Genomic DNA, 25637 nt, shown 5'->3' with positions numbered 1-25637 from the left:
TTCTCTAGATTTCTATCGCCTCCGGCTCCCTCACACATCATCAGTTTCTCACTGATTGATAAATGATTACTGTTTCCTTACATTCCATTTTTCATGCTGATTTCCAATGTTCCCTAAAAACTATCCACGCAAGGATTCTACATTCCATTCCTTGTTTCTCAAATGGCAGAGAATACTATCAGTGGCAAGTAAACACTGTATTTTTAATTTTAAGAATATATACATTCACCTGAACAAAACAGCAGATATACAGATTTATTTAAACATAAAGGAGCAAAGAAGGAAGGAATGAAGGAAAGAAAGAAAGAAAAGACCACAACAATACGTTGAACTTTCAGAAGGAGAGAACAAATCTAAGGATACTAGAGATGGTGGGGAGGGTGAGAGGGGGTTTAGGAAGTGATAGGTCAGGCAAAGGGCATAAAGAAATATCATGATTTGTAAGAATGAATATGCTAATAAAAAAAAAAAAAACAAGGCAGAACAGGGACTGGCCAGTTAGCTCAGCTGGTTACAGCATAGTGTTATAACACCAAGTCAAGATTCAGATCTCCATACAGGCCAGCCGCCAAAAAATAAAAAAACCAAGGCAGGACAAAAAAAATTAGTTTTGTGATTGTGGACAAGGTTTAAAACTGAAAACTACTAAAACTCATTTTTGTGGCTAGGTGATTAAGTTCTATACCAAATGCTACTGTCTTTTTAAGCCTTTAGAAATGAAATTAAGAGGGCCGGCCCGGTGGCATACTGGAGAGTACGCCGCTTGGGAGCGCAGTGGCGCTCCCGCCGAGGGTTCGGATCCCATCTGGAGACCGGTTCCCACTCACTGGCTGAGCGCGGTGCGGGCGCAACACTGAGGGTTGCGATCCCGTTGCCGGTCTCCAGTACGGGCGCGACACCGAGGGTTGCGATCCCGTTACCAGTCAGTAAAAAACGACAAAAAGGAAAAAAAAAAAAAAAAAGAAATGAAAAATTGAAAGAAACTATTTAACAGACAGGAAAAAGGGGGCAGGTAGAAGATGTGATATACTTTACTTTCCAGAAATGAATAGTTTTTTTCCTCTTTTGAAACACGAGGTAAAGATATGGCTACCACCTCCCCACTTAAGCCCTTTTCTATAATGCATCATATATCTGGGGTGGGAACTAAATAAATCTCGCAATATTCATATATGTTTTTCATTTAGAAGGTGCCATGTTCCAAAGAAGGTAATTATACTAGTTATCTTAAGTTCTGGCTTTATATTTGTAATTTCAAGTGTTTTTCTGGTTGCAATCCCTGGACGCTGCTGGCTGAGACAATGACTTAATTTCTGGGGACCAAGAATTCAGTCCAGCCCATCGCATATCCATGGAGTTGGATGCTGGATGAAAGGAAGAAAAGGAAAAAGAAATCAGATTGAATACTATGACACAGCCTTTGAGGACAGCCAGGAATATATCCCTTGTTAAACGAAAGGTCATTCTGTAATAGTTATATCAATGTCTTAGTGATCTAAAAACATGGAATATATCCCTTGTTAAACGAAAGGTCATTCTGTAATAGTTATATCAATGTCTTAGTGATAGTAAGACCCTTTGCAAAACAGTAGGCAGAAGGGGTGCAGTTTTGCTTTGAGAAGCAGCTGATCTGCATAAATGCAGCATTTTGAAAGAAGGCCTAATTTCTTTATTAGATATTAAGGTGTACAAATAGGTCTAAGGGTTTTCACTGCATACCTCTGTCTTTGAGATCTTTGAAGCGGTACTTAAAATCAAATCAGTTAGGCTTATTCAGTCTTCATGGACTAAGTAAATCCCATCTATAAATTCCCATTAGCAAATGGATAAGTTAAAATAAACAAAACAAATAAAAACAAACAACCCTGTCCTTAAGAATGTAGCAAGACGGGAAAGTGAATGGGAATATTAATCAAATCATTTATCAAGCATTTTCTATGTGCCAGGCACAGTAGTAAATGATTGCATGAATTATCTCATTCAGCACTCAAAATAATACCTAAAAGGTAGGTATTGGTATTATCTCTACTTCTGAGATGCAAAAACTGAAGTTCAGAGAAGTTAAATACTTGTGTAAAGTCATATTGGTAAACTCAGGTCCACTGGGTCTAAAGCTAAAGCTTTTAACCAGTGCTATATTATTACTGTTTAAACTTTTCTTCTTTGATTTTATTTTCTTTTTTTAAAGAGAACTGATTTTTAGAAAACTCTCTTCCATTTCAAGATTGGTCCTTTTCTCATTTTAGAAAGGAAAGAGAAAGATAATCTCATTTTGGCAAATATTATAAAGTATGTTCTGAGCCATCTGGTGGGTGTGTGTGTGTATGTGTGTGTGTGTGTACACACATATATATATGTGTGTGTATACACACATATATATATGTGTGTATATATATATACATTTAAAACAAAAAATTTATTTTTCCAATTCCTGACTCATCTTTCTAGGAGGACTGAACCATCCTACTAATACATACATACACATTAGATGTCCAGAAACATTAAGCTTTTTAGAAGATGTGAATTCCAATATTCATGATGGTTTCTATGAGGGCATAAGTTAAAAAAATCTGAACTGGGAAGATTACTTCCTTACAGGTCATTACTCTAGGGATTATTGCCTGAATCAAAGAGGAAAATAACTGGTCACACTCATTTATTATCACAATCTAATAATGCTAATTGGCAGCCTCTGTGATAAGTCTAGGGAGAACTCCCCTGACATCTCTAATCAAGAGTCCACTATTATTGATTATTTGATAAATAAGCCATTTTTGTGCTTATTGCTGTGCTTGAGATATTTTAGTCCTGCTTGAGTGTGATTATTTCTTTCGTAACTTATTCTGACCCTCGACAATGCTGATTTCAAGCATGACCCTATACCTATCATTAAATGATTATAATGTACCTTAAGAATTTGAAGATTCCACTCAAATTGTATTTTAGAACAATTTGATGTCCAAATCCTTTTATTATATAACTCAATTGGAGGCTTTAGAATCAGTCAATTTTTTTTTAAATGCAGATTCAGAGGCATTATTTATTGCATGACTTTCAAGAGAGAATCAGGCACATGAATCTCTATCAACTCCCTGAACATGTTATTTTACTCAACTTCAAGGTTCCTCATTTTGTGGCCTTTGCCATTTTGACTAGGTTTAAATCATGATTTCAATGTTAAAGGTGATGCCTTCCACTATTCTACCCAATGAATGTATACCTCAAAGTTAATACGAGGTAGGAAACATATCTAGTCTTTTCAAAAATTAAGTTTTTCTTAATAGTAATGTTTCCAAGGAGAGAGTATAAAAGTATACAGGAAAGCAACTAAACACAAAGAATGGGTTAAAGAAATACAGATCTTAAAAAGGCTAAAAGCCTCTGGGGTCGAGTTTAGAAGGCTCTAGACTCTCTGAGGTTGGAAAAATGAAAGCTAAAAGGGGATAGAGTGGAAGTAAATTTTGTAAGCAATGTATAGATGCAACTGGACTTTCAATCAAATATAAAAAATATCCAAACTAGACAGAATCCCTTTGAAAGATAAAAATCCTTTTATAGTACTCATTCTTCAAAGGATAAGTCACATATGGGCAAAGTCTCAGACAATCAAAATTACTCTGGGAAATCTCTTAATAAGGTGTCATATTAGAGACTAACATATAAACCATTTCTCAGTAAATTCAAGACAACCAGTTCTTCAAGCAATGGCACAAATCACCATTTCTTTGGTTGGGCTCCAGACAAAGTAGATGCCTTATACTAGAACACCATGTTGTATTAAAAATGCATATTTTTAAAATCAAGAATCACATGCAGTCTAGCAAGATGCTCATACTACAGAAGTACTTGGAAGCTGATCACAACTGAAGAAATGGCAGATGTATTTCCCACCTCATGCTAATTTGGGGGTACATGTTCACTGAATAAAACAGAGGGCAGAATCATCTGCACTATTTAGACCATTATTTCTCTCACAGACTGTTTTTTTACCTGAATGTTTACAGTTAATTGCATAAGTTATATTTGCACATGATGCTATGCCACTGGATTTGCTTTAAAAAATGAGCTTCTAGAATCCAACAGCCTCAAGAAGAAGTGTAGGTTAAACAATACATCCTACTTCAAGAATGATTTAATAATTTTAAGATTGCCTAAAATGCTTTGTCAAACAGTATCAGCATATTTTGGGGAATATTTTCAAAATATCCTTCCACAAAATGTTCTTTGGGTCACTACTCTCATGTATCTGGACCAAATGTCACAAATCTGACTTGACAAGACAGGCCACAGAAAAATACTACAATTCCCTAGTGGATATTACTATTTGCATATCTCAAAGCCATTTCAAATTCAACATATGAATAATTGAGCTTTGGATCCTCACTGCTAAATATGCTCTTCTTCCAGTTTTCTTTGTCTTAAAAGATAATACCATAATTCGTTGAATTGTACAAGAAACCTTGGAGTCAGCACTGATATTTCTTTCCCTCTTCCCCCATTAACTAATCCATCCTTAAGTCCTATCAAGTTTACCTCCTCTAACTCTTGAATATGTCTACTTTTCTCCATCTCCACTAAAACTACCTTTGTGAAAGACATTGCCAATTCTTGACTGAGCTACAATAACGGACTACCCTTTGGCTTCCCATATTCACTCTGGTCTCCTATTTATTTTCCACATTCCATGATCCTTCCAAAGTACCCTTCTGATCACATCACTCTCTGCTTAAAAAATATCATAATTATTTCCAACTGTTCTAAGAAAAAGACCCAGACAGCATGAGGTTCTAAATGATCTGTTCGGCTCTCCAACTCTTTAATCACTATGGTCTACATGTTCCAGAAAGCTAAGCTTCTTAGAGCTCTTTGTACCCATCAAGCTACTGACCTCTAGACAGACTTTTTTGTTTGTTTTTGGTGAACTTTTAAACTGAAGTATTACATACATGCAAAAAATAAGAGATATTTCTTTTAGCCAATGTGAGAATGAATATCTTTTTTCTTTTAAAAAACTGCTTTATTGAAGTGTATAGGTATAAAACACACACACACACACACACACACACACACACAAAAGTGAGCATGAGCAATTCACTGCGATACTGCTTTATTGAAGTGTATAGGTATAAAACACACACACACACACACACACACACACACACACACAAAAGTGAGCATGAGCAATTCACTGCGATAACAGCTCAGTGAACTGTTTCAACATGAACACACTTGTATAACCACTGCCCAGATCAAGATATAGGCCACTCCAATACCCGAGAAACCTCTATCATGCTCCCTTCCGATGATAACCATTATTCTGATGTCCACGACTATATATTAGTTTAGCCTGTTTTTGAAATTTAAATATTCAAGCTTTTCTGTGTCTGGCTTTTTTTTGCCCTTTTCTCATGAATTTTTTGTTCATGAAATTCATCCATGCTGTAGTGTATACTCAAGCTCATCTTTTTTCATTGCTGTATTCTCCTCCATAAACATACCACATTTATTCATTCTGCTGTTGATGAATGTTTGGGTTGTTTCCAGTTTGGGGCTATTGCGAATAAGGTGCAATGGACATTCTTATACATGTCTTTTTGGTGAACATATGAACACATTTCGGTTGTGTAATACCTAGGAGTGAAATGGTTAAGACACAGGATAAGCATGTTCTGCTGTTGATGAATGTTTGGGTTGTTTCCAGTTTGGGGCTATTGCGAATAAGGTGCAATAGACATTCTTATACATGTCTTTTTGGTGAACATATGAACACATTTCGGTTGTGTAATACCTAGGAGTGAAATGGTTAAGACACAGGATAAGCATGTACTCAGCTTTGATAAGTACCTACAGCAGGTAGCTGGAATGTACAGAAATGGTTTTACCTCAATGCAGTACCTTTCCCTCATCACTAATGCATTTCTTAGAACACTGTTGTTAGTGAGATTCTATTAAAAAACACCCTACTGTGTAAAAATTTAAACATATACACAATTATAGAATATCTGAATACCTATCTCCTATATTCAATGGTTACCAATATTTGACACACTGACTTCATCTATTCTCTCTCCCCTCCCCTTTTTCTGCTAAACTATTTCGAAGCAAATGCACCGCATCATGTCATTTTGTCCCTACATACTTCAATTTGCACCTCTAAGAAATATGGACATTTTGTTAGGTAACTACAATGCTCTTATCACATGTATACAAATTCTCAATAATTCTTTGGTATTATCTAATATCCACATAGTGAATTTTATTATCTGTCTTCCCCCACTAATGCCTTGTGAATAGAGAAACTATCTGTTTTGGCTTGTTACTATAATCCCAATGCCTCTCAGCTCTTAGTACATACTACCACTCAAAGAACCTTTCCTGAGAATAAACGAAGGGATTTAAGTGTTCTCACCACTCTCTAAGCCCAACTAAAAAGGTTCAAGTTTCAGAGAAGAGTAAAAAGTTCAAGACCATGCTCCAGATCATATGGTCATTCACACAAGGAGAAACCTAAAACTGACTGTAGAGGTGAAATCACATAATTAGAAATTCTTTCCTCCAAGACGTAAAATTGACTTAATGAAGCCTATTAAAATATATACCAGATGTCCCACTAAAATCTATGATGCAAGTTCAAGACAAATCTTACTATTTCCAAGCAGCACAGATGTGTTTTAATAATTAGTTTCTTTTGCTGATTAGTTTTGCAAGGTCAAAATTAGGTCAATTTACATCAAAAAGTACTAAGAGCTGACTAAATACCCAGGAATGAGTTTGGAATTAGTAGGTTTCTACTGTCAGAGATTTTTCAAAACAACACAATTGCAAAGAAATGGGTTCATCTTGAAGATTTTTTCTTAAGCCATTAGAAAAATTTAAAGCTTAATTAAAAAGTAAAATGAAAAGAGTAGTATGACTAAGGAATTGAACTGAATTGTAAACATTTTAAAGTTTCTTTTAGTAGCAATTGCATTACTCTTAAAAAACTGAGTAACTCAAAGACTTGTTTTGACTCCATCCAAAACTAATTATCAATGCCTCTTAAATATCTTTCTACCACTTATCAAGAATATCATTTTTAAAAAAGGAAAGAACAGAATTAAGAGGTAATATGCAATTTATTTTTAGTTCACTAACTTTTGTTTACTTTCATTTACTTCTCCTAACTTTTAAAAATTCTAAATACATAGGCCCAGATTTATTTACCAGATTGGGCAGCTGGCTGGTATGGAGATCCGAACCCTTAACCTTGGTGTTGTAACACTGTGCTCCAACCAACTGAGCTAACCAGCCAACCCCCGAGATTGGGGTTTAAAAAACAATTTATTCAGGGACTTCTGCTTCTAGTTGGGATATAGAGGTTACAAAAGACTCCCGCTTTGATGTAACAAAATGAAACACTAGAAAACCTAAACAATCATATTTTTCATTAAAACCATCAAAGGGACCTGGATGCAAAGAAGTTTAAATAAACTATTTCCAGAGAGGTATGAATCCTTCCTACATGAGCAGAAACAAATAGTGGCTTTCGTACCTGAGGGCATTTGCCCAATGCTGGAGCCATGTGGTGGACAAAGTAGCAAAAATGCCATAGGCACAGGAACTTTGCAGGGACAAGGAGAAACCAGCCAACTTTTAATAACCAGGCCTGGACTAGTACAGTGCACTGGAATTTGAAGAAGCCCAAAAGGCAGAGATGGTCCTTTCTGCAAACCAATTCTCATGCTACTTATCAAGAGGTGGATGAAGCTGGTGGTTGTGTTGCAAAGCAGGAAGAACATTAAGTTCTCTCGCAGTGCTTAGGTACTAAGCCAAAACCATTTGTAACCACACAGTTCCCTGTTAGCATTAATACGACTTTACTATTCATTTCTGCTATTCCAGAAACACTTGCCCAGAAAGATGAGGTTCTTTCAGATATCTCAAGAAAACCTATTTATCTAAACAAACTTATCAACTAACCTTCGGAGAATAAATACCCTCTTCTCAAAAACAGATTGCTCAAGAACACTAGATCTAACTGTAATTTTTTATTTTAACCAACCTCTCACTATCTTTCCACCCCTCTATCTTTACCATCCTCTGGTAACCACTATTCTACTCTCTACTTCTATGTGATCAACTTTCTTAGCTTCCACATATGAGAACATGTGGTATTTCTCTTTTTGTTCCTGGCTTATTTCACTTAACAAAATGTCCTCCAAGCTCATCCATGTTGTCTCAAGTGATAGGATTTCATTTATAGATGAATAGTATTCCATTGTGTATATGAGGGAATGTCAAAAACTTCATGGAAAGATTCATATTATCTTTTAATTCTATTTTTCCATGAGCTTTCTCGTATATGCCACATTTTCTTTATCTGTTCATCTGTTGATGATCAATTAGGTTGATTCCATGCCTTGGCTATCTTGAATAGAACTGCAATAAACATGGAATTTTTGTTTTTCAAAATATCTCTTCAACATACTCATTTCATTTCCTTTGGATATATAAATAGTAGTGGGATTGCTGGATCATATGGTAGTTCTGTTTTTAGTTTTTTGAGGAAACTCCATCCATACTGTTTTCCATTATGACTGCATTAATTTACTTCCACCAACAATGCATAAGAGTTCCCCCTTCTCTTCATCGTCACCAGCAGTTTTTATTTTATGCCTTATTAATAATAGCCATTCTAACTGAGGTAAGATGTATCTCATTGTGGTTTTGATCTGTATTTCCCTGACGATTAGTGATTTTGTGCATTTTTTCATATACCTCTTAGCCATCTGTGTCTTCTTTGAGAAATGTCTATTCAGCTCCTTTGCCCATTTTTTAATAGAATTGCTTGTTTTTGTTGTTTGAGTTCCATGTATATTCTGGATGTTAACCACTTGTTGAATTATACATAGTTTGCACATATTTTCTCCCATTCTACAGATTGTCTCTTCACTTTGTTGATTGCTTGCTTTTCTGCACAGAAGCTTTTTAGTTTGATATAATCCCATTTGTCTATTTTTGCTTTTTTTGACTGTGGTTTTGAGGTCTTCTCTATAAAGTCTCTGCCCAGACCAATGTCCTAAGCGTTTCTTCTGTGTTTTCTTCAGTAGTTTCATAGTTTTGGGTCTTATATTTAAGTCTTCAGTCCATTTTGAGCTGATTTTTATATATTTTTAGAGATAGGGATCGGTTTTATTCTATTGCATATGGTTATCCAGCACCACGTATTGAAGAGACTGTCCTTTCCCCAGTGAATACTCTTGGAACCTTTGTCAAAAATCAGTTGGCTGTAGGGCCGGCCCGGTGGCGCACTGGAGAGTGCGCCGCTTGGGAGTGCGGCGGTGCTCCCGCTGAGGGTTCGGATCCCATGTGGAGACCGGTTCCCGCTCACTGGCTGAGCGCGGTGCAGGCGCAACACCGAGGGTTGCGATCCCGTTGCCGGTCAGTAAAAAAGACAAAAAGGAAAAAAAAAATCAGTTGGCTGTAGATGTGTGGCTTTACTTCTGGGTTCTCTGTTCTATTTACAGCTAGATAAGAGAAATAAGATCTAGTGTTCTAGGGCACTGTAGGGTGAGTATAATTAACAACAGTTTACTGTTGTTAGAAATAAGATCTAGTGTTCTAGGGCACTGTAGGGTGAGTATAATTAACAACAGTTTACTGTTGTTACTTTCAATTAGCCAGAAGAGAAGATTTTGGATGTTCCCAACACAAAGAAATGATAAATGTTTGAGCTGACAGGTATGTCAACTGACTTGATTTGATCAATACACATTGTATACATGTATTGAAATATCAGAGTACCTGATAAATATGTACAATAAAAAATTTTAAAAAGAGAATAGATTGCTCGACTAGACTGATTACTCTTCAAGACTCACTTTGAAATCCGCCCCTCAATGTGTCTACCAATTCTCAACTGAAACCATGCCAAGTTATTCATGTCATGAATACATGCCTAATCCCAATCAGGACCTTTCCCCTCCCCTCCAACCCTACTCCACATTGAAAGACACACTGAAAACTGGATCCTCCAAATGCATAAATATTGACAGTCTTCTTTCCTCTGAGATGCTAATAAGACTGTCAAACTAGTAGCTTTCCTTGCCATAGTAAACTATAATTTCAGCTTTATTTTGACTATCTTCCCAAAATATTGGCAAGAGTAAAGGGCCTGATCCTGTGTTCACAGAATTGAAAATGAACTGAAATGACACCAAGCCCTGACTCAGCTTAACTCCAGGTTAGATCAAAGGAATCAGCCCAAGGGAAAGGAAATCAGTATACTAAAAAGACACCTGTACACCTATGTTTACTGCAGCACTATTTACAATAGCCAAGATATGGAACCAGACTAAGTGCCTATCAACAGACGAATGGTGTAGTGGATTGAATGTCCCTCCCAAACTTACTGAAGCTTGAATTGTGTCACCCAAGTTTTATGTATTAGAAACTTGGCCCCCACTGTGACTGTTAAGAGGGTGGTAAATCCTATTTTGGTAATTGAAAGAGGGGGGGAAGGAGGCTTGAAGAAGAGATTACATTGCAGGACCATGACATAATGAAAGGATTAAAAATGGTGGTCACGGGAGTGGTTCTCACGGCTTTAAAAGGAAAAAGAATGAGGACGTTAGTCTCTCCTGCTTTCTCTGCTCCTCCATTTTCGCAATGTGATATACCTGTTGTCACTGAAGTCACCACCAAAGAAATCCTTCACCAGATGTATTCCCTGGACTTTGGATTTCCAGCCTCTCAAACTGTAAGCAATAAATTTCATTTCCTTATAAATCACCCAGTTCTGTGCATTTTGTTATAAGCAACAAAAATGGACTAATACAAATGGATAAAGAAAAATGTGGTATATATACACAATGGAATTCTACTCAGCCATAAAAACGAATAAAATCCTGTCATTCATGGAAGAAAGGATGAGCCTGGAAGACATTTTAAGTGAAATAAGTCAGGAACAGAAAGATAAATACCGCCATCTCTCACTCATATGTGGGAGCTAAAAACAGTGAGCTCATAGAAAGACTGTAGACTTGAGGTTACCAGAGGCTGCGAAGGGTAGCGGGGAGAAGGTTAGGGAGAGGTTGGTAAACAGATACAGAATTAACAACTACATAGAAGAATAAGTTCTTGTATTCTATAGTACTGGTAGGTTATCTATAATTAACAATAATTTATTGTATATTTTCAAATAGAAGAGAGGATTTCAAATGTTGTCATCACAAGGAAATGACAAATGTTTGCAGTGACAGATATGCTAATTAGCTTGATTTTATCATCAGTGTATATACATGTACCAAAATATTATTTTGTACCACATAAATATGTACAATTATTATGTGTCAATTAAAAATAAATAAAATATCAATATATTTTTTAAAAGGGATCAGCCCCTCATCCTGGCTAACTAGGGGATGCCCTTTTAGGAGAAAATATTACCTATTTTAGTCTGTACTATTCTTTTATACAATGATTAGCATAAAGTATAAAATTACGAAATATGAGAGGAAACTGAAAAATGTAACCCATAATAAAAAAAGCAACAGAAGCAGAATCGCAGATAGCTTGGGGAATTAGCAAATAAATCTTAAAAGAATGATTATAAATATGTTAAGGAATTTAGATAAAAAGAATGACAGATTAAAATGATAGCTCTAAAAATGAAAATAGAAATTCTAGAACTAAAAAATGTATCTGAAATGAAAATACTTATTGGCTGTTAATAAACAGCAGAATACAGAAAAGAAATAATCAATAAATTAAAACAGGTGATTTGATATTATCCAAAAGTGAACTTATTAAATGTCTACCATACTTGAGTCTTTTCCTTCAATCTTTTTATCCTTGGAAATAAAACAGGATTCCTCGTTTAAAATAATTTTTTTTTTTTTTTTTTGGCTGGCCTGGTGGTACACTCGGTAGAGTGTGGCGCTTGGGAGGGCGGCAGCACTCCCACTGAGGGTTCGGATCCCATATAGAAACCGGTCCGCTCACTGGTTGAGCGCGGTGTGGGTGTGACACCGAGGGTTGTGATCCCGTTGCCGGTCACGGTACGGGCGTGACACTGAGGGTTGCGATCCCGTTACCGGTCACGAAAAAAAAAAAAAGACCAAAAAAAAGGTAAAATAATTTTTTTTTCTCCTTTCTTTCAGGAGAGAGGCAGCCTTTTTTCTTCCTCATGAAACCTTAGCTACAAATTTTAATTACTAATTATAATTTTTACTTCAGAAAATAACTCTCTTCTGTGCTCCCGGTCCCAGCTCACTCTGTGTATATCTCTTATTTTTAAATTTTTATATTCACATTGAAATGTTCTCAGTGCTTTCCTGCTCTCATTTAAATGCCTTTTCAGGTTTTATTTGTTTCTGTTTTTGTTTTTTTTGTGCCCATATCATAGAAAAGTATGTAGTCAGCATTTAATATTTGCTTAATAAACTGAAATATCTGTTAATGTATATTTTAATTAAAATAAAGATTTTTAAAGTTATGGTTAAAAAGACATTAAATACCTTTCATATGTCACTACTCAAATTTATGTAGTTTGAAAAAATCCAAAATAAAGGACTTTAAGATGTTCTTAAATGAAAATATTTAAATAATGTATAAAAATATATTAATAGTTTATATAAACTGAAAATTGCTGTACCAGTTACTATTCTGATACATGCTAATAGAAAGGTAGAATGAAGAGAAAATATTGTGCTGTAATTAAGAAATAAAAATGATTAAAAGATGACATGTCAAAAAGCTTTACATGTCAAAGGTATTATTTATGTGTGTGAGCATGTAATCTGATAAAACCATCTTAAATATTTTCATTTGAAGGTAAACAGTTCATTTGTTATATAAAAAGCATTATAAAAAGTCATTTAATGTATACCTAGGATTATGAAAGAGAATGCTGTTCTATACCTGTAAGGTAGCTTACAGACAGATGCCAATATAAATGCTGCTGGCACACTGAGTAAAAGAACATTATTAAACAAATGACGTTAAAAATAAACTAGAACTCACAAGATAAAACATATTAGTTCTAAATTTTATAGCCTTAAACCTTTTGCTTTTGAACACTTACAAACTTCCCATAAAAATAATGAATTTTATTGTTCATTTACTGCAAAGTTAAGCAGGCTGACATGAAAGATAGAATGTTAGCTGCTAACTAAACCTTCAAACTCCATCATAAAAGCAAAAAAAACAATTGACCTAAACTGTAAATAATACCATATGAAAAAGTTAAAAATGCTCAGAAAATTGTTATGTATGTGTCACCAGTATTCATTGGAAAATTATCCTTCAACCATTACAGGCAACCAAGACCGAAGATATTTACATATAAATATCACACCATATTAAATTCCTAAAACATAAAGTTTGTTAATGTAAACATTAAGTTATAAACATTACCAAATTTCTTCTGTGGTATGTGTGTGTGATTGGGGAGAATGCAAAGAAAAGATTTTTTCTGTGAAAAGTTCTAACAACCCAGGGAAAGCTAACTACAAGCACTATCAGTCTATAGCACACATGCTACTGAAATTAAATGCAAAGAGGGTGCTCTTAGCATCTTGCTCCTTTGAAAAATCCAATTTCTTCTAATTTTTTAATTAGGCCACAAATTTAGAATCTCATTAAGAAATAAATGGTTATGCATATATTTAAAATGGGTTTACTATTCACAGAAATTGACCATCTTAACTTGCAGCGATGCATTTGAGTTTCAAGCACAAGAAAAAAAGCATTTGATATATCTGAAGGTCTGTACTTAGTAGTACAAATCCAGGTACTTTTTACTTCACTCTGTCTAATAAAGCCAAATTTCTTCCTCTTACTCCCCAAAGTTACTTCCTCTATCCCCTTTGCAGGAATTGGTTTTTTATTTTTCAATATCTTTACTATACAAAGGGGAAACAAAGATATAATTAAGCACTCATCCTTTTTAATACCTTTATAATGGATTATCCCATATAAACAGGGCAACTAATCTATCCATTCAAAAGTAGCCTTAGAGACCATGATTGCATAACAGCTCCAGACAGTTGGTAGGGGAAAGTGTAAGGAGTTGGCATTAACTCCAAAGAGCAAAAGAGAACTGGAGTGGATATGGATGGATAGTTGGGACTCATAAATAATGAAAACTTAACAAAAGCATTAGGCTCCCAAATTTTATTCATGCCAGCCTCATGTTAGAGTAAGCATACTGGGAAGAAAAGGAGGTTTCCAAGAAACACACATACTTAACACAACAACTACAAGCTTACTCTGAGAGGGTGAAGAAGAAAAAATTTCGAAGATCTACTTTTTATCTACCACAAAGAAGATGAGATATGTGACTTATTTCATGGTATAAATCTGTTATTCCTGTCTCAAGAAGAGTGCACTTTGATTATACACATTCTCTTTCCCTCTCCCTCCCAACAACTGCAAGACTATTGGCTGAAAAGAAAATTTTTCAAATCTTTTTCATATGTAACATGTTCCAGATTTGTTTCAAACACAGCATGCGGCCTGTTTCCTTCCATACCTGGAGTGTCTTATTCATAAGGTTTCTCTATGTTCTTTTAACAGTTGGTACAATTCCACTACAGTTTTTTGGATCAGGAAAGAGTAAGGACATTTACTTCACAAGTAAAACATTATAGTGAATTTTTTTTCTTCACCAGTAATATGGGACTATTATTAGTATCCACCTCAAATAGCTATTATGAGAATGAAAAATAATGCTTTTAATGTGATCAGCACATTACCTGACATTCATGTGTTCAACGACTATTAAATATTACCATCACAGGAAGACAATTTATATCAACTAATTATATGGCAGAATATCACAAGAGTTAACATTCAGTATAACCTGGCATGCATCCAGTGAATATGGTTTGTAACAACACATTCCTCCTGGAGTTATAGAACTATGTTATTCAGCAGTGAGCAGACATTATAAACCTCCTGCCACCTTCCTCCAAACCCTAGCCTGCCTCATTTCTAAAAAAACTTTTACATAAAAGCCATTCAGGCAAGTTGAGAATAAAAATGCAAATCTAAAAGGTACTTTATAGATGTAAGAAAATGTTAACAGTTTGTTTCTAATTCATTTTTCTCATGGAACTCTTGGACTGTGCAAGGAACAAATGCTGCAAGTACCTGTCTGATACTTACATTATTCTTCAATAGCAAAATTTTGATTATAATCTTTGGATTAAGTAAACATACCCGGTTTTTTTCTTGTTTTGCTTCTTTTTATTTTACTCTTTTAAGTATACGGAATAAAACTAAGATCACTGAAGGATACAGTTCTTTTAACACAAAGCTTCTTGCATTCTATCCCAAATAATAGGAAATAGAAAATAATTCGATATATGTGATATGAAACTCTTACTATAGCATAAAAGTACTGTAGCTAAAACTATTTTCCAAAATTTACTGATAGCTAGGGTTCCACACGACCTACATTCAGCCAAGCAGATGTGCTGAATGATGATTTGGAAGGAGAAACTGGTCAACATGAGTTGAGGAGCAGAGAGCAGGGAACAGGATGGTAGTGAAGGGTTTTATTTATCTGGGGTTGTCAGTGGTGGCTAACACTGAGTGGGCCAGGAGCATTAGGGTTAACAGAGCCTGCAGTGGTGAAGCCATCTTCCTCACAACAGAGGCAGCTTTGTAGCAGGCCAATTGTAAGGTGTTCTAGGAGTTGTTTCTAGAAGTTCAAAATACAGTCTGTTCTTTTAGGTCTCCTAATGTGTCTGGAAATTATCTTATTCCCTTTAATAAATCAGCTTCAGTTCAAACAAGGTGATCTAGATTCTGTTGTCTGAAACTAAGAACCCTGACCAATAAATCAGAAAATAAAGAACATTTCAATGCAAATCAATAAGCTCATCTATCTGTATATAGCTCAAAAATGTGAACAAGCAAAAACACAGTTTTTGACATCTTCACGAGAGTTTTATATCTGCTCTATTTTGATTTATATAAAAGTCACTGAAAATAAATTTGAAATATTATTTAATAATATTCATATGACTATAATTTCTAAGAATTCCCTTATAAATTGATCAATTTTTATTAATCAATATGGTCTTTTTTCAACCCTCAGGGATTACTAATATCAAAACTAAGAGGAAGTCTAGCAGTAGCCTCTAGCCTGTAATTTCAATTGGCCAAATCATTTCAATTACTAAAAAGCAGAAATAGAAAATTTGTGGGAAATGAATAGGAAGAATAAAATTCTGCTTTTTGTTAATTAAGTAAATAAATATAATGGGTACCTCAAAATCACAAATCTGGAATCTAGATACTTAACTTTTAAAAATTGTAAAGCCAACTTCAACTGAAAGAAGAATCCCTCTAACCATCAAAACACATTGTTTGTTAAATTCATTTGGATACAAAATAATTATTGGATCAAAAGGAACTGAAACAGTGTTTTGGTAGCTGGCTGGTATGGTGTACAAATGAACATAAGGCTGCACTCTAACCAACTGAGCTAACTGGCCAGCCCTGAAACAATTTCATATAATTATTTTTAATATAATTATTAAACCATATAATTATTTTCAAAATAATACAAATATTTATGTCAATACCCCTATGTAAATTCATACTTTCTAAAGTAAAGGCCCACATTTCATTAATATTCTGAGTCTCCTGGTAAAGGTAAATATTATCTTAAAATTAACAAAACAGTTAGAAATTATTTAAGAGAGGAAAAAATTTATATATTTAAATAAGAAATCTAACATTTCTGGCTACATTGCATGTGCCTTCATATATATTACCTCATTAGTCCACGTAATTAGTCATCAAGATAGAACGAATTATCCCTATTCTTCTTAAAGCAACTGAACAGTCTGAGGTATAGATTACTTAGGTAACTTGAATGAAGAAACAAGTCAGTAGCAGAACCAAATGTGAATCCAGATCTGCCTAACTTTTCTAAAGCTCATACCTTCCTTTTCTATTATACGAGGTTGATTCTTTAAAGAAAGATAACTCAGTATCGGGTTCTTAATTATTTTTCGTACATGAATATGAAATATTCTGCCAAATAAACACATCTTATTTCCAACTAAATTGAGTGTTAAGAGTTACTGGGAAGAGTAAGATCAGAACTTTTGTCTTTAAAGATAAAATTGAGCACTCTTGATTAATTATGGTAGGTAACAATGAAGAATTTATAAAGAAAAATCACTATGTCAGCACCGTTTCCTAACACTTTCTCTACTGTGCTAAACTAACTTTTCTGAAGTTTACTGACCTATTAAACCAGATCTGTTCAATGGCCTACCAAAAGCAAAGTAGTCTGTCAAAGGTAATAGAGCTTTTCATTTATCACAAGCCTGGTAATTAATTCATTAGCCTGCAAATCAACTGCACTGCAAGTGAAATTTGTGAAGTGGAATAAATAGCTTACCGTGCATATGGATGTCTTTGTGATTTTCAGTGTAAAATCTGAAGAAAACTCCAAGTCTGAGATAGATGTTGTATGGCAATCTATATGCTACCCATTAAAAAGAAGCAGAAGGTACAGTTTGGTAAAAAAAAGTAAAAAAAAAAAAAAAGCCCAGATTAACATTACTTCTTTTCTTTTTTTAATGAAAAAAGAATTATTGTAAACCAATGTTCTGCAAATTTTAATCACTGACACACTGTTTGGGGGATTATTTCCAAATTTAAGGGATACTAGCACTATTAATTTTTCTTTAAATCAAATTAGCATGTTTTACTTAGACTTCTTGTAAGCAACAGTATACATCAAATCATGGCTTTAATGTGCTACAGTTTTTCTAAGACACACTAAAATAAATAACTTTCAAATAAAAGTTTTCTGTGTTCCACCTAAAATCATTTTGCATACCATCTTTAGTATACCTGCCACATTTGCTATAAATTATGTTTGATAAGTCAATATTTTTATAGGAAAAGTTTTAAAATTCATTTCTATAACTGTATTAAAGGATAAGTTTGTTAGATATTAGGAAAAAATACCACAATTCAAACCAAACAGCAAAACTATTATGAGGATTTAACTCACGAAGAAAATAGCCAAATATCTTTATTTTCCCATTCTGCCCTGGTTCAATCCTGCCCCACTTCACTTTGGAGAGAGGACAGAATAGCATTTCATCTACAGCAATCTGACCAGAAGTGTGCTGTAAATGCTGCCATCAGTGACCTGCCAGGAGTGGATTATAACCTAGTGAACACAATTCATATAGCTACTTACCTGAGGCATTCCTCTATTTAAAATAGTTTGAGGAAAATTTTACAAAGTTACAATGTGGTTGGTTAACTTTTATTTGTAGGAGGACTGGGGAGCACAGAACAAACTATATTTACTTGAACAAATAAATGATTAATTTTTAAAAAGGGTATGTATACATTTTAAAAAACTTTGTTTTTCAATCCTAAATTTTCTATTTCAATTATTTATTCATAGCAGTTTTCGGTATTAAACAAAGAAAACACTAGAGAGAGAGAAATTAGCACTTACCCCCAACTGCCCTCTTTCTGTTCAGCCTTAAGGCTGAGTTGGCTACACTCCTACCCTGCGCCAAATATCCCAAGTAAATCCCTTATAATCAGTGTACTAGAGCACTGAACAGTCCTATAATCATCAATCAGGCTACATTATTTTTCCTTAAAAGCTGAATACAATTTTAATCAGCTTGCTCCTGTCGAGAAACTTCATGTTTATTATTCTATGCTAATTTTTAATACCTTATCCATTTAAGAAAATTAATAAACATTTACTGAATATTTTGTGCAGAGTACAATTATTGATACTATAAAAGTAACAGTGAAGGAGACAATATCCTGAACCTAATGCTAAATAAACTATATTTATTTGGTTACCTAATCTGGAAAGAGACAAATGAAGGAATTTTTAAGAAAATCTATATTATTTTTCACTGCCAAGTTATTAGTGAACCCATGTAAATTCAATGTACAAAAATTCACAATAATACCAGATATTAACATGGTAATAAATAAGATAATAAAACACAAAAGAAATTAACTGAGAAATATGAACATAGTATGGCTTTAATTTCATGGGCAAATTCACTGTAATAACTTAATCTGAAAAGTCTGGAAGAAATCTGAATGAGAGAAGTTAAACTGTGTGGAATACACGATATGAGTGAATAATCTGGCTATAAATGATATGCTAGAATAAGGCCAAGACATGGTGGTGAAGCAGCAATGACAGTACAACAAGGATTTTTTTGCCGTAATAAAGCCAAAATTAATGTAAATGATTCAACCAGTTCAGATTTGAAGGACTGTAAAACTGAGTAAAAGGAACTTCAATATGTACAGAAGTAATTCTAAATGGATGATACAGTCAACTGGTAAATACTTTTGTTATGACCACAAGTTGTTTTAGACTAATTAAAATTTGAAGAGTACTGTTTTGAAGGCCCATCTATAAAATGAATATATTGCTTTCAAATACTGAACTAAGAAGAATGGCAATACCATTATAAAAAAATTAAATTGGTAAAACACCTACCTTAATACCACAAGGGTCTGAAATAAGAGTCTTTGGATCTAACACTTCCACAACAGCTTCTGGAATAACTGCTTTCTTCATGCAGGACATGTTGAAGCCATAGACATTATCCCAAAATGCAATTCTATCAGCGTGTTTGTTCACATCACTCACGGCTACAAGGCTGATAGTGCAAATGTCAGGGTAGACTGTAACCAACAAAATGCCCAACAATTTACCATTATTTCCCTTTATGACAGAGTATAATTTTCTAAAGGCTAAATATAAATACCAAATCCATCAGTATGAATAACTACCAATGGGAGATTAAAGAAGGTATAGATCAGCGATAGCAACCACATTTTTTTAGCTTGTAGCCCCTTTAAAAAAAAGATACCCATTTCAAGACGATAAGATTAAAATAAGGACTTCAATGATAGGTTACTATTGAAAGTATTAAAACAGGATGATATAATTAAATAATCCTGAAATTAGCATATTTATTAACATTAGAACTTAAAATATGCAAACTTTAAAAAGGTTCTAGATCTTTACTTCATATACTACTCTAAAACATGCAGAAAGAGTTAAATCATTTAAAAAGATATGTGGCATGTAAAAAAATCATGCAATGGAATTTTATGGTTGTGTAGAAGACCAGTTCATATTACCCTGTCTTATTTAATATGAAAGGAAATATTTATGAGCATCAAGGTGCCAGACACATGTGCCAGACTAATTTACAGACTGTGACTACATTCCCCTACCCTCAAGAAACTTATATTTAGTCAATTTTGACAAATAAATACACAATTATTTGTAAGATAATAAATACTAAGAAAGGGAAAGTACAAGGTATTATGGGAGCTCACAGCAAAAAAGAACTAATCCAGATTTGGCTGAGACAGGAGAACAGGGCTATTTTGTAAGATAAGAACTAAAGCCCAAGTAAGTTAGGAGTAGGGAGGGAAAAAGTGTTCGAGGCAGAGTGAGCAGTGTGCATAAAGGGTCACAAGTAATAGATGCCATGGCCCATACACAATCCAGTTAGAAACAGTGAGATATAAGTTTAGAAAGGCAAGTCGGGACCAAAGAATACGTGGCTAAGTAAAACACATTAGTAGACTGGACTTTACTGTAAGAATAATGATAATCAGTGAAAAATTTTACATAGGGTAGTAACATGATCACATTTTGGGTTTAGAAATGACATCTGAAGTACAATGTGGAGAATGAACAGGAGGAGGGTTCAAAACTAAAACAGAGACAAATTGAGAGATAATAATCCAGGTGATCAGAAATAGGGGTATAGCTGGGGGAATGAAAAGGAGGAGATGTCTTCAAGGGATACTGAGGAGGTAGAACTCCTGGGACTTTAAGACTGACTGGTTGTGGAGGTGAGTAAGAAGGAAGTGTTAAGGATGACAGTGTTTCGCTTTAGCAATCGGACAAATTGTGGTACTAACCATTATAACAGGAAATAAATATAGGCAGATTCAAGAAGAATATGAGAGCTTACTGCTTACAGGACAAACAGATTGTAGCTGAATACATAGGTCTGACATTCCAAAGACATTATCTGGATTGACGATATAAATTTGGAGACCATGAGCATACAAATGCAAATGTAAGTAATGGGAGCTCCTGAGACCTAGGGGAATACATAGTGAGTAACGAGAATTTAAGGGATATGTAGAAGTAGAAAAGGAGGCTGAGAAGCTGGGGTTACAGAAATAAGAGAACCAAGAGGGTAAGCGTTATAAGAGTTAAGAAACGAGCAACAAATGAAGAAACTCTGTACTATTAATAAGTAAAGGTCTTTATAACATAAAACCTTAAAAATACTAATTTTCTCTTTTTTTTTTCTTGACTAATTTTGTCCTTCAAATATCTCAAATATCAACTTTTAGGTGATTCATGAATTAAGATATAAATCACATGTTCCAATATCAACAAACTGAAAGTAAGTATAAATGTACCAAAGAAATGCAGAGAAGAAACAATCCCATGATTACTAACTAGCCTTCATACTTAAATAGTAGAGAAATTATTCTATCATTCTCCCAAACTTAGCTTTTATCCACAGCCTTGGAAATTTTATTATTCAATACTGCAGCACTAAATTATCTTCCAAATAAAGCCCATGATAACATCTGCTGGCATTAAAGCAAATGCTTCCAAACCTAACTTGTGAGATACCCTGCAAAAATACTTAGTGCTATGTCATGGAGAAGTTTCTCAAGTCTTCCTCATAAGGCTTGTGAGGAAGGCGTGCTAGCTGCACTGGGCCAGAGCCCACGGCCATGTAAGCAATCACTTATATATACTCTTCCCTTCCTCCACACAGAGGGAAAGCCTCTTGACTGCATTTAAATTCCTGATTGATATAAATTCTTCACAGTAACTGCTTTGCTACTGAAAATGCTAACCCAGCAAGAGGATCAGCCAGAAGAAGGTATTTTATTTTCCTGAACCAGATCCTTAAGATGAAAAACAATGAAGAAAAAAAAGAATTCTGAAGCAACTTTAGATATTTCGCTAACTTCTTGATATATCCTTTGTTGGACTTAATATCACAATCACAGATGCTTTCCCACATTATGCCCTGTAATTTCATCCTTAAAGAGGAACATAATAAGGATGTAGTCAGGGGTCAGCAAACATTTTCTGTAAAGTTACTATGTTAGGTTTTGCAGGCTGTATGGTTTTTGTTGAAACTACTGCTTTCTGCTGTTAGTGTGAAAGCATCCATAGACAGTATGTAAACAAGTGAGCACGGTTTTGCTTCAATAAAACTTTATGTACAAAACAGGCAGAGGACTAAATATAAACACCCCTGATACAGATAAGGGAGAAATGGCCGAGGGGGGGTTATTATCAGGGCTACCATACTGATACTACTTTAAGGAGTGCCATTCACCCTGTAGTTTATCCAAACTATTCTCCAGAGTTGTGTAGTACACAGACATTCAAGTTTACTTAGCACAGTTCATAAAGTTCTTCTACTTTAGAATATTTTTTAAAAATTTTAGTGGAAGTTTTTAATGCCATTAGTCTCAGTAACAATCAGGGTCAGCAAACTATGTCCCTGGTCAAATCCAGCCTGCTGCCTGTTTTTGTAAATAAATTTTAATTCAAACACTGCCACCTTCATTTGTTTAAATATTGTCTATGGTTGTGCTGTGCTACAGTGGTAGAGCTGAGGAGTTGGGACAGAGAACCTATGGCCTACAAAACTGAAAATACTATCTGGCCTTTTACAGAAAAAGTTCTCTGATCTCTGACTCTACATAGAGCAATACAATAGGTTAGTAATACCACTAAGAAATAAAGATAACTTTTTATAAGGAAAACTAATTAACTGACTGAAAGTAATAAAACAGTTTTGAAACTATGTAATAAGAAACAGACTAAAGAGGAATATGATTTTACTTTTTCTGTATTTTCCAAACAAATTATATTTCACAAAGATACAGAAAATTATGATTTTTGTATTTGTTAGGATTTAGAAATGAACTTATTTTTTTATGTTTCAGTTAGTAAGATCCATGAATATTCATAAAGGATTTGAAATCACTGTTATAGGTCAATTTGGTTCTGTATTTACCTCATAGCTGGCTAAAATTTTGGGCCACCTGCCAGAATCCTGACTAACCCTTTACCTTCGCATTCTGACACATTTGTCATTTGATTTTTGTCAGATAGAAGCTATAATTGAGTAATTATTCCTTCTTGTAGGTGAAATTAACAAAGTGCCTATTGGACAGAAGCACGCCCCTTAAAAAAGACCATTTGTAAATTCATGGCTTTGACATCTGTGTCCTTCTCGATTCACTGCACAGAATTCATTTGTCACTAGAACAGCTCACATGGTGAATAGATAAAGATGGGAAATCCTTTATCCACTAGAAATGCCTCACAAACTTTTGGACACTAAAGGATAAGACTGAGATGCATAAACAAACAATTCCTAGTAAACACTAGTGTCACTGCTTGTTTATAAATAACTACAGAATAAAAAAAAATTTAGAACAAAAGGAGATAGTGAATAAGTCAAAGTAAACTGTTTTTTTCCACAATATATGTAACAATACAGAGAAAGATTTTAGTGAAAAGGCAGCCAATGATAGCAAAATGCTTGACATGCATAAAAGAAAATGTACTAAAAAGTCAACAAATCAGCATATATTTTAGGAGTCAAATGAGCTTAAAAACTAATTTCCAACTTATATAATAAGAGTATCTTAAAAAAATTAAGTAATACTTATTCGGAATTGGACACATTTCCCCATCTTTAATTTATAAATAGTGACTAGGTCCACTACAGCTTAGCTAGGGCTGACACGTAGCTGCAATGTGCTTTGAAAACTTATGTAGTAAAAAAAGTAAAAAATAATACTACTGCAATATCACTGTAAAAATCAAAATAAATGTGAAAAAAGCAGATTTGTAATTGAAGTAGATAGTGAATTATAGAAATACCAAAGGAAAAAAAAAATTTTTTTAAAAAAGATGACCAGTAAGGGGATCTTAACCCTTGATTTGGTATTGTCAGCAACATGCTCTCCCAAATGAGCTAACCGGCCATCCCTATATAGGGATCTGAACCTGTGGCCTTGGTGTTATCAGCACCACACTCTCCCAAGTGAGCCACGGGCCAGCCCCTCTAAAGGAAACTTTTAAGCATTATGAATCACTGTCAGTGGCTGATTACTTGAGATAATCTATGTAAAAGTGTAGGAAATGTGAAGTGCTACACAAAAGCCAGGTATGAATACCACAATGCTTAAATTTATTTCTTAACTTTTATACGGTATAAACCCAACACTGATCTCATGTTTACCAGCTGTAACTCAGTAATTTGCACTTACTGAGCAACAACTATATGTCAAGCATCTCATTTAGACTTCTGATTAACTTTATAAAGCTGGATTATACTCTTCATTTTACAGATAAGGAAACAAGTTAGAGAGGTAAAGTAACCTGCCCAAATTACTGGTCTTCATCAGCTAACTAGATAACTAGTCAGCCAACGAAGGAGAGATCCAACTAAGGGTCTAACTGCAAAGTGCATGTGCTTTTCATTATGCATGATGCCACATTTTATGCTTTCCAAATGGAAAAAAGGGAAAGAGGAACACCACATTCCTAAGGCAAATGGGCAATTGTTGGAAGAGAAAGAGGAAGGAGAAAAGAGCTTGAGAAAGATAGGAGATGAATAAAATTTCAAGGCAAAGTGGGGAAGATGGAAATGTTCAGCCTTACTTAAGCGCTCTGAGTGAAGGAATAAGATGAAGGGGCAAAAAGAAACACTAAAAAGGAAAGCAAACAAGAAGAAATGAGGGAGGATTAAGATGGAAGGCTCAGTTTTCCATGTAAAGAGGGAAATAGCAAGGAAAGTACATTTGCAAATATGCCATTTATAATAGAGGCAGTTTCTTATAAGTACAGATCAGGTTTTCCAATGTGAATTCCAATGCAAAATCTTGGGAAGAGGCAGAACTATCAGTCCATAGTATGTATCTGCCACTCTATTTTACGTCCCCTTCTGAACCGTTTGTGTAATCCTCTATGCTGTGAGACAGGGCCTGCTTCCTCTGTAAAAAGTGAAAATGACAGAAACTTGCTTTCCCTCCCTGCCTCCCTTGCAGGTTAGGGATGGGCACAAGACTGAGGCTCCACTAATGACACGCACCTAAAGCTATGCCAACTTTTCAGAGGCAGCAACATCTACTGTTGGCAAGATCAGCAGTGCAGTACCCCACAGATCAGGTAGTGCCTCACGTTAGGGTAGGCACTAAATCACTTCTATATCAGTCCCACAAGGTAATTTTGAGCATTGTTCTTCACTGCGTAATCTTTTGGCCTGATTTTCTAGTTCTCATGGAAATTTTGTAGCCTTCTATAAAACTTCTAGAAGGAACAAGTAAATTTTGCAAGGTCACAGGATACAAGGTTAATAAACAAAAACACACTGTATTTTATACTAGCAGCAGCCAATTAAAAATAAAATTAAAAAATTTCCATTTGTAAGAATGACAAAAATAAGTGAAACGAGTCAGGCAGTGAAAAAGAAATACCACATGTTTTCACTTATTGGAGGGAGCTAAAGGTGAATGAATCAATTCACACACATACACACACACACACACACACA

At 34.6% G+C, this 25637-nt stretch overlaps 1 protein-coding gene across 3 annotated transcripts in view; it reads right to left on the bottom strand.

Moving 5' to 3' along the window:
- The window catches only part of PRMT3 (protein arginine methyltransferase 3), a 142139-nt gene that overhangs the window by 37662 nt on the left and 78840 nt on the right, over positions 1-25637 (bottom strand). For 2 of the 3 annotated variants that reach the window (XR_551021.1, XM_008579619.1), the window contains exons 10-11: positions 19502-19689; positions 17402-17488 (exon numbers count right to left, since the gene is read on the bottom strand). Coding sequence is in view for 2 of the 3 variants with exons in the window: in XM_008579619.1 (XP_008577841.1) it covers positions 17402-17488; positions 19502-19689 (275 nt within the window). In the remaining variant the exon portion in view is untranslated. The remainder of the gene's footprint in view (positions 1-17401; positions 17489-19501; positions 19690-25637) is intronic. The other variant, XM_008579620.1, reaches the window with a different exon arrangement.

The sequence above is a fragment of the Galeopterus variegatus genome, unplaced genomic scaffold, assembly GCF_000696425.1.
Source record: "Galeopterus variegatus unplaced genomic scaffold, G_variegatus-3.0.2 Scaffold1926, whole genome shotgun sequence".
NCBI lineage: Eukaryota > Metazoa > Chordata > Mammalia > Dermoptera > Cynocephalidae > Galeopterus > Galeopterus variegatus.
This window is presented reverse-complemented; position numbering and strand designations above follow the sequence as displayed.